This window comes from Leptopilina heterotoma, unplaced genomic scaffold, assembly GCF_015476425.1.
Source record: "Leptopilina heterotoma isolate Lh14 unplaced genomic scaffold, ASM1547642v1 Lhet_21, whole genome shotgun sequence".
NCBI classification, from domain to species: domain Eukaryota; kingdom Metazoa; phylum Arthropoda; class Insecta; order Hymenoptera; family Figitidae; genus Leptopilina; species Leptopilina heterotoma.
Window position 1 is genome coordinate 1,539,789 of NW_025110925.1, and position 12,992 is coordinate 1,552,780.

General features: G+C 31.3%; 1 protein-coding gene across 7 annotated transcripts in view; it reads left to right on the forward strand.

The window, feature by feature from the left end:
• The window catches only part of LOC122501477 (potassium voltage-gated channel protein eag), a 97,453-nt gene that overhangs the window by 7,417 nt on the left and 77,044 nt on the right, over positions 1-12,992 (forward strand). For all 7 annotated transcript variants that reach the window (XM_043610973.1, XM_043610975.1, XM_043610974.1 and 4 more), the window contains exon 2: positions 8,357-9,476. In XM_043610973.1, the coding sequence (XP_043466908.1) occupies positions 9,398-9,476 (79 nt within the window). In that variant the 5' untranslated portion in view covers positions 8,357-9,397. The remainder of the gene's footprint in view (positions 1-8,356; positions 9,477-12,992) is intronic.

Below are 12,992 nucleotides of genomic sequence, written 5' to 3' on the forward strand. Positions count from 1 at the left end.
GACTCGAACTCTACGACGTTATTATACAAAAATGCTAAAGAATTTATAACTGCTGACAGACGTTGATTGAATAACTGACCTTAATTGTAGGTCTGTCATCGTTTTAGAGAATTTTTTAGGTACTATAAAAGTATTATAATAATGCACTTTTTAAAAAATTTCAAATTTAAGATGATTTCTACGAAAATATTTAAATAAAATTTTTAATAAAACAATATATTTTTAAAAATAATGAAATAGTTAAAGTAATAACTAGAAAATAAATTATAATTATTATGCTGATAAATGGAGAATTACTAATAAAAAACTACTAATCCTACCATGTTTGAAAATACAATATATAATATACATTTTTTAATTTCAAAATATTTTTACTAAATATTATCAAATTTACATAGTGAACATGTTTTTGGTCAATAATTTTACTGTAAATTAATAGGGAAAAATAACACTCAGCAATAGATACGTGTTTTATTGCTATTTCTAATTGCTCAAAGTTCAAATTAATTACTTTTAAGAGAATTAATGTTTTCTTTAAATATCTATATAGCATGCGAACTGCTAGTTTAATAAGGCGTAAAAGTTCACTTCCTTCAACACAAATATCGTGTATTTTCTATTCAAATGGCAGTTGAGGTAAAATTATTATTCAGTAACCAACACATTTACCTAAAGCTGCTTTATGAACTATTAAACTTTTATCACAAACTTTTTTCAAAATTCATCTGAAAAAATTGAAGGTACAGAAATTGCTTTAAAATTAATATTTTCATTTATTTATTTACAAAAAGTTTAATACTAACAAAAAAAAAATAGAGCACTTAGTTTTTATCGCTCTTATTTAACGCCAGTATTTTATAATATTGTTAATGAATTTTAGAGTAGAATATTTATTATAACAGATTGTTGTATGCTACTAGTATGCACTTGACAAACTTTTCAATTAAATTAAATTTATAATTGTTAATTAATTGTTTATTAGTAATAAATTAGCTTGCAATGACAATTTCAATACTTTGATGAGAAAATAATAATTACATATTAAACAAATCATAGTTTAATTTTAATTAAAAGTTATGGCAGGTGTTTATTGTTAATAATATTTTTCTTATATTTTTAAATTGTTAGATTGGCTCAAAACTTTTTTAAAGGATTCAGTAAATTATTATTGTTATTATAATTATTTAGTAATAATACATTTAGAAATTTAAATTAAAAAATTTACTAAAAATTTGTTAAAAGTGTGTTAGTAAAATCTCATTTATTGTACAATCGTTAACCACAGATAATAGAGATTTTGAGCTGTGATATTAAAGAAAATAATATCTTGATTTAATAGAATATCTACTTTCCTCATTCTACGCTCATATTAATTGCATCTAATGATGATCTCCTTCCTTAATCTAGAAGTTTTAATTACTTAAATTATAATTATATGTTCAAAATTCTGTACAAGCTATTTTCGTATTAAAGTTTGTACAATAAGATTTTTGTGGTGGCGTACTTGGGGTGCAATTTTCACTGTGGCAGTTTGTTTCTGACGTTGTGAAAAGACGCCTCGCAAATTACTATACACTCCTTCATGTTATAAATCACATGTCATACCTTTTCGTAAGGAACTCAAAATTAAATGAAATGTAACTTGAGGTTGAATAGAAAAAGGTATTTAAAAAATTAAAATCTGATATCTGACTTCAAAAATGCAAAATAGTTTGTAAAATATAAAAAAACTAATTAAAAGTGTAGTGTATGGTTCAGTAATTGACAAAAAGAAAGAGATAGAAAGCGACTTTTATAATTTACAATTACACATTAAATTCAAATTTCCGTAACTTTAAAAACTTCCTAATAGATTTTAGACAAATCTGGCAACTTTTAAAAAATTTGGTCGACATATTGGATCCTCCATTTTGAATTTTGTAAATCTCACATTAAATTCGTAATCGAATTTGATAAATAACCCCAATATGGATCCGCCATTTTCAATTTTGGGAAAAGAACTTCGGATTCGTAATCATCGACCTAGAAAACCTCCATGTAACGACTTTCAAGCGAATTCAATCAATTTTACAATATTTGTCCGCCATTTTAAATTTTAGAAAAGGACTTCATATTTCGTAATCAGCTACCCCAAAAAACCTCCATAAGAATTTTTGTTTTTTTAAATTAGTATTATAATGTAATGTATACCGCAAAGGTCTTATATTTAAAAACGTCTTGTAAATAAATATCGTTAGTACAGCAAAATCAATGTCTACTGCTCTTTGAAAAATCAAATTATATAAGTGCACCTTGGAAAAGAAGGTTAATATTCCTAGACTTTAAATAACGTCTCACCACTCCCATAGCTTCAAGAAAATAGAGGAAACTATATGTAAGTTGCTATAAAGCGCAAAATGGAATTCAAGCCAAATTCTTCTTCAATTATAAATTATTCTTCCAGAGAAGTAAACAATTCTTGTATTGTACCATAAAATAAATCATCAATTTTTAAAAAAAAAACCCCTGTGAGCTGTCGATAGATTTATGCCTGGTTCCATAGTTTGAATGCCAAGCAGGATAATCCAACTTGGAAGGAGCGTTAATGTCATTGTCCAATCAACGTTAATTCAATAATGGATACATATAACTGCCTTCATATCAGATTTAAAAAACACACTTTTCTACCTTTTTCTTGCGAAAAATTATAGTTTTAACTATTCTTTAAATAATTGAACATATGCATTGAGAGAAAAACAAATAATTTTCTTCTGTTCAAAATGATTAATTGTGTAGGGTTGATTGATGACAGTTGATACAAATTGAATATTTCCTGAACACAGTTAATTGTAAATGAGAGGTCTAAGGTGGGGAATGTGTACCAGCCTCCATGCGCGAACTTGTTGGATAATAGTGAGTATTCCTTCGCGAAATTCACAGGTAGAAACGTGGAGGCATTGATTTTTTCACGTCAAAAGTTTACGGATTTTCTCACTTTATCCAAATAAAAAATTTTTACTTTATAAACTTTTACTTTATAAATGCACTTTATAAAGTGTATTACAGAATAATAGTTTTTCCATTATCGTCTTTTAGAAAAATGCATTTTCTATTCATGAAAAAAGATAGTTAATTACAATTTAAACGACTAATGGGAGAACGTTGAATATAAACGAGTATTTTTCAGAGTTTTTAAATTATCCGCAACTTTGATGTGGAAAGTCTAGAATGAAATTAAATACATTTTAGAAGCCTAGTAGTAAAAAAAATATATATCAACATTTTTGGAGTGAATTAGCTTTCATACATTAAAAAATAGGTCATTTTTTGCAAAAATTGCTTTATTAATTTATCCCCACCATTATATAATGCAAGATTTTATGTAAGCAAACACGAGTTGAACTATTTGGACCTGCTGACCTTATTTACTCTTGAAAGTACAATTTAAGCTTAATCTGGTCCTTAGAAACACTTAGTATACTTTTTCCTTCTGAGTAAGAATTATGTAACTTTTTACAACTTCTTTTTTAGTTCAAAATGTCGTTCATGACTTTGTTCTTTCTCTCATTTTCTTATTTTCATTCATTAATATTATAATTATTATAAAGCGTTGATAAAAATAAATTTACACTTTAATGTAGTGCAGTGGAACTTACGCTGAACCACAATTTGATTAAAGTCATCATAAATTTGAAATTAATATAATTATATTACTAAAAATTTTAAACTTTCAGCTTTATAGAAACTCCTTCAAAAGCTGACAAATATGAAACAAAAATAAATAAATAATAGTTAATTAATTAATTAACAATAAAATAAATCAATAAAATAGTACCAATATATATACTATAAATTTTTTTCTGTGGAGTTCTAAATAATTAAAATATTAAACAGATTTGCTAGAAACTTCTAATTCTTGACTTTCTGGATCGCTGAATTCATATCTGAAGTCAAAATTCAAAATGGCGGATCTAAAATGTCGATTAAAGTTTACAATTTAAACCTGGGCTGTAAAGCCAAGATCAATGTTCCGCCCATAAACTGTGACGTAATTTCCCTGGCCGTCAAAGGCAAGAGTAGAAAATAATACAAGATACAACCAGTAAAAGACAAAATAAAAAATATATGTATCATCAAGTGAAAAAAAGGACTGTGAAAAGGTGCATTTTATCTGACATTTTTTCCAAAGTTTGCTTGCAATATGAAAGCTATTATTTCAAAAGTTTAAAATATTAATTTTACAATCAGCGACTTTAAAACTAGTAAATAACAGGTTTCAAGCAAGTTCTAAAGGTTTTTCTCTTCTTTCGTCCATCATATTGCATCCGCCATTTTGAATTTTGAAATTTCGACTTAAGATTCGAATTTAGTGACTCCAAATACCCCAAAGTATTAACTTTGATATCAATCTGATAAATTTAACTTTTTTGTCTGACATATTAGATCCGCCATTTTGAATTTTCAACTTCAAATTCAAATTGATCTTGAATGGGAAAATCGCATCGACTTTGATATCCCTTAAGGAGTTATGACACTTTAGAAGGCCGAAAAAATTGTTTTTTTAATTCTAAAAATTAAAAATGGCGGATCTAATATGGCGAGCAATTTTTTTAAAATTGATCCGATTTGTATGAAATTTGTTATTTAGAGGTTTTTAGGATCGCTGATTACGAATCAACAGTCAAATTTTAAAAATTCAAAATGTCGGTTTCAATATATGGCTGACATTAATTTTAATAAATTTGTCTATATTAATGAAAATCAGGTAAACAGCGACCCCAAAATCCCCTAAATTCTAATTTTTATTAATATAAACAAATTTATTAAAATTATGTCCGCCATATTGGATCCGACATTTTGAATTTTTTAAATTGGACTTGTATATGGTTATTTTTTCCTCACGATATCTTCTTATATTTTCGAAATAATTTCTTCGACATAATACATTATCATTTCTTTCCATCAACATGCTATTTCTCTGACGATTAGAAAACTTAAAATTCATTTCTTTTAACAAACGATACAAAAAGAATAAGTACTACGGCTTATATGCTCAATATCAGGATCCTCTTCAATAGTCACAGTTAGTTTATTTATAGTTGGCATTTCCTTATTAAGGTAAAAAGAATGCACTTTTCTTCTCACTAAGTTCTTGTCAAATTCATCAAATTTTTGTTCCAATTTTAGTCGAGACTTTTTCCTTTTTGGAGAAGTTACATTGCCAGTCCTTTTATATTCTAAAACAGTGTTTTGAATTGTTCTTTTTCCAATCCCAGTTTCTTCACTAATGTGCCACACATTACATGTTATTTTGTGATCTCTGGATATTTTCCCCCCAAACTTTTAAATCGTGTATCAAATGAATTTACTTCATAATATAAACAGAGAAACAAGCAGTAACTTTTACAAAATATTTTGGAATAGACTGGAATAGATAATATTTTTAATTTATTCTGCAACATTAACTAAGATGCAAGTTTTAGAATGAAATGAAATTTATTTCGTTGACAATCTATCCTATTTCGTTAAGTTGCAAAAGTAGAATAATCAGATATTAAATGGAATTAAAACTTTTTCCTGGTGTTCGCGTATATGAAATAACTTTAATTCTATTCCATTTCATGCTTCTTGTTGGGATGCAAATGCAGTAGGCAGTGCAATAGAAGAGACTTAGAGTACGTCGTAGACTTCTGCGCACACTAACACTTTAACTACTTTAGAACATAGTAATATGGCAGTAAAAAGCGTTAGTATGTGCAGAGAGCTACTGCGTCGGAAGGCATCTTTGTTACCTATCGTCTACATAAGATTTCGTTAGAATCAACACAGTGGGGACAAATAAAAAAATCCGGACATTAGACCAAAAGGTAAAGTAATCCTCATGGAAATTGTTAGTCAGAGGTTTTCGAGGTTTCTGATTACGAATGTGATATTTGTTTTTCGACATTCAAAATGTAAATTTTCCACTTTAAACTCCCACTTTCACTTCCCACTCTCACTTTTTACTTACCACTTATACTTCCTACTCTCACTTCCCACTCCTACTTTCCACTTTCGCTTCCCACTCTCACTTCCCACTCCTACTTTCCACTTTCACTTCTCACTCTCACTTTCTACTTTATCTTCCTACTCCAAATTTTCTCATTCCACTTTCCACTCCCACTTTCCATTCCCCACTTTTGCTTCCCACTCCCAATTTCCACAACCCACTTTTACTTTCCACTCTCAATTTCCACATCTAACTTTCCATTCCGTACCTTTACTTCCCACTCCCAATTTCCACATCCCACTTTCCACTCTCACTTTCCATTCCTCACTTGTACTTCCTACTCTCACTTCCCACTCCTACTTTCCACTTTCACTTCCCACTCTCACTTTCTACTTTCACTTCCTACTAAAAATTTCCACTTTCCACTCTCACTTTCCATTCCCCACTTTTTACTCACACTTTTACTTCCCACTCTCACTTTCCATTTCCCACTCATACTTCCTACTTTCACTTCCCACTCTCATTTCCTACTCCTCACTTTCTACTCTCACATTTTACTTACCACTTTTACTTCCAACTCTCACTTCCCACTCCTACTTTCCACCTTCACTTTCTACTTTCACTTTCCACTCTCACATTTTACATACCACTTATACTTCCTACTCTCACATTTTACTTACCACTTATACATCCTACTCTCACTTTCCACTCTCACTTTCTACTTTCTCTTACCACTCCTAATGTCACTTCCCACTTTGTACCTTCCACTCCCACTTTCGCTTCTCACCTTCTACTCCTAATGTCCCACTTACCACTTTTGCTTCTCGCTCCCCACATTGTAATCCTACTCCCACTTCATTAAGATCTTTTTTGTACTAGGGGTTTAGAAAAACATCCCCATCAAATTTTACAAGATAGGAAAATTATTGTAGTAGTATATTAAATTAATGTTACTAAATAGAAAAAAGAAAATAAAAAATGGAAGGTGGGAATGAAGGTAGGAAGTAGAAAGTTGGAAGTGAAAGTGGAAAGTAGGAAGTTAAAGTGAATAGTGGGAAGTAGAAGTACTAATTGGAATGTGTGAATTTAAAGTGGGAATGGAAAGTAGGAAGTGGAAAGTAGGAGTGTTAAGTGAGAATGGAAATGCAAAATAGGAAGTGAAAGTAGAAAGTAAAAGTAAAAATTAAAAAGTGGAGAGTGGAGAAGGTACAGAATTTTGTAACTTTCCTACTTTCCACTTACCACTCTTACTATTTACTTACCACTCTCACTTTCCACTGTCGCTTCTCACTTTCACCTCCTAATGGTGTGAAAGTGAAAAGTGGGAATGGGAAGTGGAAGTAAGAAAGTGAATGGTGTGAAGTGTGAGGGAAAAGTAAGAGTGGGAAGTAAGAAGGGGGAGTAGAAAGTGGAAGGTGGGATGTGAATGTGGAAAGTGATAGTGGTAGGTGGGAAGTGAATGTGGGCAGAGGAAAATCAAAGTGCAAAGTACAAAGTGAGGTTGTAAAGTGGGAGTAGGAAGTGTATGTGGAAGGTGGGAAGTGTGAGTAGAAAGTGGGAGTGGGAAATTAATGGTGGGAAAGTGAAAAGTGTGAATGGGAAGTGGAACGAGGGAATTGAGAGTGGAAACTGAAAAGTGTAAAGTAGGAGTGGAAAGTGAGAGTAGGAAGTGGAAAGTAGGAGTAGAAAGTGGAAGGTGGGATGTGAATGTGGGAAGTAGAAAGTGGGTAGTGAGAGTAGAAGGTAGGAAGTGAATGTGGGTAGAGGAAAGTGAAAGTGAAAAGTGTGGGTGTAAAGTGGTAGGTGGAAAATGGGAGTGGGAAGTGAAGGTGGGAAGTATAAGGGAGAGTGGAAAGTGGAAGGTGGGGAAGGGGTAGTGGAATGTGGGAGTGGGAAGTGAGATTGGGATGTGATGTGGGAAGTGAGAGTGAAAAGTGGAAGGTGGGAATGGGAAGTGGAAAAGTTACAGAATCGACCCCTTGCTGTAGTAGATTTGAGGATCCATTATTAATGAGTTTACCTTCACTAGGGTCTAATGTATCCAACTATAAATCGAAAAATTCCCATTAAAAACTTTTACTTTTTGATCTAAAGTCCGGGTTTTTCGATGTGACCCCACTGTGGAATCTGACATTAATTTTTTCTTTTAAATTTAATTAATCCCATAGTGGCTCCACATTCAAATTTCTTATCCAAGCGATGCAATACATCGACTTTTACTTCTTTCATGTCGTCTTACTGCATAAATTACTATATAAATAATTCACAAAAGACGAAGATTCTTTAGAGACATGCTTACTTTATAGAATTTTTAAACTTTTACAATTTTAATGAATTAAAAGTTGTACATTATAGTACAGTGTTTCATTGTTTTCAATTTTGTTTCAGTGTCACATGAGGGGATCGAGTAATTGAATAAGGATTTCTTTCGCTCGAAGTACTTTAGCAGTCTCACAACTTTATATATCACTCTCTCTCTCTGCTCGCCAATTTGGACGCAATCCTTCTGCATTGGTGAAATTTTAGAAAAATAAATTAAAAATAATTGACTGCAATGAACTAGAAAATTAAGAAGTCTGGGAGAATGTGAGGCAATTTCATCAGGCGATGCCTACTTTGGGAACCTGTGCTGACGAAGAGGACTCAGAGGATGTGGAAAGCAAGGCATCAGGGATCTCGTCGCCATCGCCGTCGGGATGCAAATAGGTGCAAGTGGAAAGATTGCGGCTAGATGGAATTTTTTCTGATACAGGCACCGCAAATGGAGAATGCTGTACATAAATTTAGAGAAGATGAGACCCCAACGACCAGGATAGACATCCTGACAGTCGTTTACGTCATTGTCGGTGCCTTCTTTAATACTTATTTTAAAGAAAATTCCCCAAATACAATCCTCAATAAAAGTTCTCATCTTCAACGTTCAGATTCCTCTTTTCAAATTATGTTATTTAATTGTTCAACATACAGATGACAAACAAACTGTTAGGCTTTTGAATTTTTTACATTAATTAAAACTAGCGGAAATTTTAAATATTCACTATAAAACTAAAGAGGGCAACATTTGAGAAAGAAGAGAAGTGATGAAGAAAGTTAAAAGAAAGAATTTTTAGGAATGGAAAGGTTTTATGGAAAATTAATCAACAATGAATATTGTTGAGGAGGAAGGAAACAGTGTAGTATAATACTAGATAGTGTAAAAGTTTTTTGAGTTTTGTGTAAAAACGAAAAATGTTTTGAGTCAAGTGTTAAATAGTTGATATACACTCCAATACGTGAAGTGTGTCGCATACGTTACTAAAGTACATGTACGAAAATTGAGTTTTAAAATTAGTGAACATGAGACGAAAAAAAAATTTTTTTTCGACTGTGATCCCTTTTGAACCTCCTGACTGATTCTGGAATACAAGATTATTCAAGCAAGAAAACAGGATGCCAGGTGGGCGAAGGGGCTTAGTAGCCCCGCAAAATACGTTCCTGGAAAACATTATACGAAGAAGCAGCAGTCAAGGTAAGAATTAAATACATTTTTTTATTTATTCAAGAAGAAAATAACTTAAATTTGAGGTCTAGTTATCATCTCTTATTTTACTTCAACAACAAAAATTGTTGGGAATTTTGTTTGCATGTATTAAAAACACTAACCTACCGTGTTCAGAGTATTTCGACGAATTTCTTGATAAAACATAAAACCATGTTCTTATGGGAAGAGAAACCACAACTTCAGATGGGTTTACCAAGGATTTATGGGGGTAATACTTTATGCACGAGGGGCAAACATTTTTCTTTGTGACCAATTTTTTTCTTATAACGAGAGTCTCTACTATTTCACAAGCATAAATATCAAGGGTTTTTGGTAAACCCCGACTGTTGACTAAGTAATAATGTTATCAGTTTTAAATTGCTGCAGATCTGACATTTATGTTCCTCGTAATCATTTTTCTTTAAAAACACTTCCTTATATTCATACTTTTCCCGCACGACACTTGAGTGAATTATTAGCACTGCTTTTTTTAATAAGACTAAATCGCTGGTTAGGTTGCCTGTTCTCAGAGATAATTTTAGCTACCAAAATTGATGATTACTTGGGATGCATGAATATACCCTAACTGACAAACAACCAAAAAGTCACCTAACAGAAAATGTTCTATATGACACAATTGACTTGCAACATAATTGACACTATGTTAAATGTAAATTCTGATAAATTTCAATTCTGTTACATGTCAATTCTGTTAATTGCTAAATCTGCTGCATATCAACTCTGTTGCATGACAATTCTGTTAAATATCAATTTGTTTTGCATATTTTTCTGTTGAGTGACTTTTTTTTGTCTAATTGATTACCTGGATTCGCCACCACTGATATTTCTAAAAATAGCTGTGAAAATAACTGTTAGAAATTATTTACCATTCTAAGGATAAAGTCCTGTGAATGGTGGTTTCAATGTTTTATTGTTTAATTCATTCAACTTTCTAATTCGAAATGTGCTGTTTAATTCAAGACGAACAATTACAAATGCACAACGAAACGTTGATTGTCGCTTTGTCGCATAACCGGTAGCTATTGGATTTCTCTTTACAAAACGATGTCACCTACTTTATACCTAATTGCTTTTATTATATTTTGATTGAATCTCTTCTTATGCGATTCTTGTTCTTACAAAATGTTTTGTTAAATCTTTACCTGAATATAACTTATTCCGTATTCCACATTCCACTTTCCAAATTCCACATGACGTATTCCACATTCCACTTTCCAAAATTTACATCTACTATTCCACATTCCAAATGGCATCTAGACATTAAAGAAAAAATTACTAACAATAGAAAATTTGAAGTCCGAAAAATGTGTTAAAAATTTGCATTTACGGAAATACTTATTTAGAAAACAACTATATATGATATTAGGAGAAGCATCAGTAGAAAATCTGGAATAAGAACATAAAATTTTCATTTTTTTACTGAAATTAAAAACTCCTGAAAAATATTGTGCGTTCTACTATTTCATTTTAAGTTGTCGTAAACGGAACGTTAGGTGAGCAATTGTAACTTGCACTTGACCTAGTTCTTAATTAAAGAACTTGAAAAAGTACAGCATAATTTTATAGCTATTTATAGCATACATTTTTTATACCCGCAAGTATTGAACTATTTCTTATTTTGACATTAGATAATATGGTTTTAATATCATTCTATTTCTATGATAAAAAAGTAAGTGTTTAATTCTAGCGAATGTTAATTCTTTAGTATCATAAATGATTCATTTGAATATATGCATATATTCCCCTCTCGACATTTGTCCAGATGAAATTCTCTAATTTCTCTCTAGGAAATTTTGTTGGACATTGACAATGAAATTTTAAATAAATTATCCTGTAATTAAATAATTCGATTTTAATTACATTAATTTTGAATAACCCTTTCGTGTCCCCGAGAAACCCAACGATTGGATTTTGTTGAAACTTCTTACTCAGGGGTTTTCGAGGTCGCTAATTAAGAATCTGAAGTCAGATTTTCAAATTTTTGAAAATTCAAAATGGCGGATCCAATATGGCGGACATTTTCTGAAAATTGCTTAAATTTACATAAAACTATTATTACTCGGGGTTTTCGGGGTCGCTGATTAAGAATCTAAAGTCAGATTTTGAAAATTAAAAATGATGACCTTGAAAACCCCGAATAACAAAGTTTCAAACGAATTTGAGCAGATTTGAAAAAATGTCCACCATTTTGAATTTTGAAAACTTAAAATCTGACTTTAGATTCGTAATCAGTGACCTCGAGTGACTTACCCCTGAGTAAGAAGTTTCAAAAGAAATGGGGGAAATTTTTAAAAATCAGATTTCGCTATTTTCTTATAAATATTTTACCTATTGTTTCTAATAATTATAATCGTACTACGTAATTTTTTATGTTTTTTACAAATAGTAGTAACGTTCTTTGTTTAAAACAAACTAAATTAATTTTTAATTGGTTCAAATTTAGAAGAATTATGTCAAATTTTCTAAGTGGGACATATATGTCCCGGAGGTACGAAAGGGTTAAAAATTCAGCCATATAAAATCCGCTGTTTTGAATTTTCTAAATCTGACTCCAAATTCATGATCAGCGACCCCAATAACATAGGGAAACGAAATGTCGTTAAAATATATTCACTAAATGTTAATGAATTAATTAGTTTGTTACATAACTTTTTTTGAAAAAAACAGTCAATGTTCTTTATATTGTTTAAAATAAATATTACTACTTTTTGAAAATTTCTTATTTTTTTAATTGTAGCAGCGACCATTCGGAAAAGGAGGAAATTTATCGCAAATTAATACGTTGACTTTTATGAGAATTACATAAAATTTTCAAAGTGGGACATATATGTCCCGGATTCGTTTTTTTGCTCAATTTGATATCCTTAGAAAAAATGTTAGTTAAAAATAATTTAAGGTAATTTTTAGTTTTTTTTTTCAAAATTAATTAACAAAAGGAAGAGTTTAATGCTACCAGAGAATATCTTGCTCAGTGCATTCCGATTGGAAAATGCATCAATAGATTTTTATGACATTCTGTGTGCATTGTAAAGGACACTTTGTATTGAAAGAGTACTTGAAAGTTGGTGGTAAAAAGTAAAAAGCAAGTATTTGCTGGAAGGTATGAATAAGGGTTAAAATATATATATATATAAGTATTGGATGTTTACGGAAGCTGCAGCCAGATAGATGTTGATGCGATGTATAAGCGATACAACTGGGAAGTCTCTCCAGTAGAGAGCCGCGTATGCTTTGAAAGGGAAAAAAGGGGAAGTTATATTTTCGATCAGACGAGTGTCTAGTGGTGAGACCGGAACGCGATAGGGTTGAGGTCGTCCCACTCGGTTGTTACCGGGACGATTCGGCAGCTTCCGTTAGGTCATTAGGTCAAATCCACCGTGCATGGGGGTCAAGCCCATGTTACATGGGGTATGAATATATCCGTTTTACTGGTTCACAATGCAAACTTTGCACAAGCCACCCACACCCTGCAGTCGCATTCGT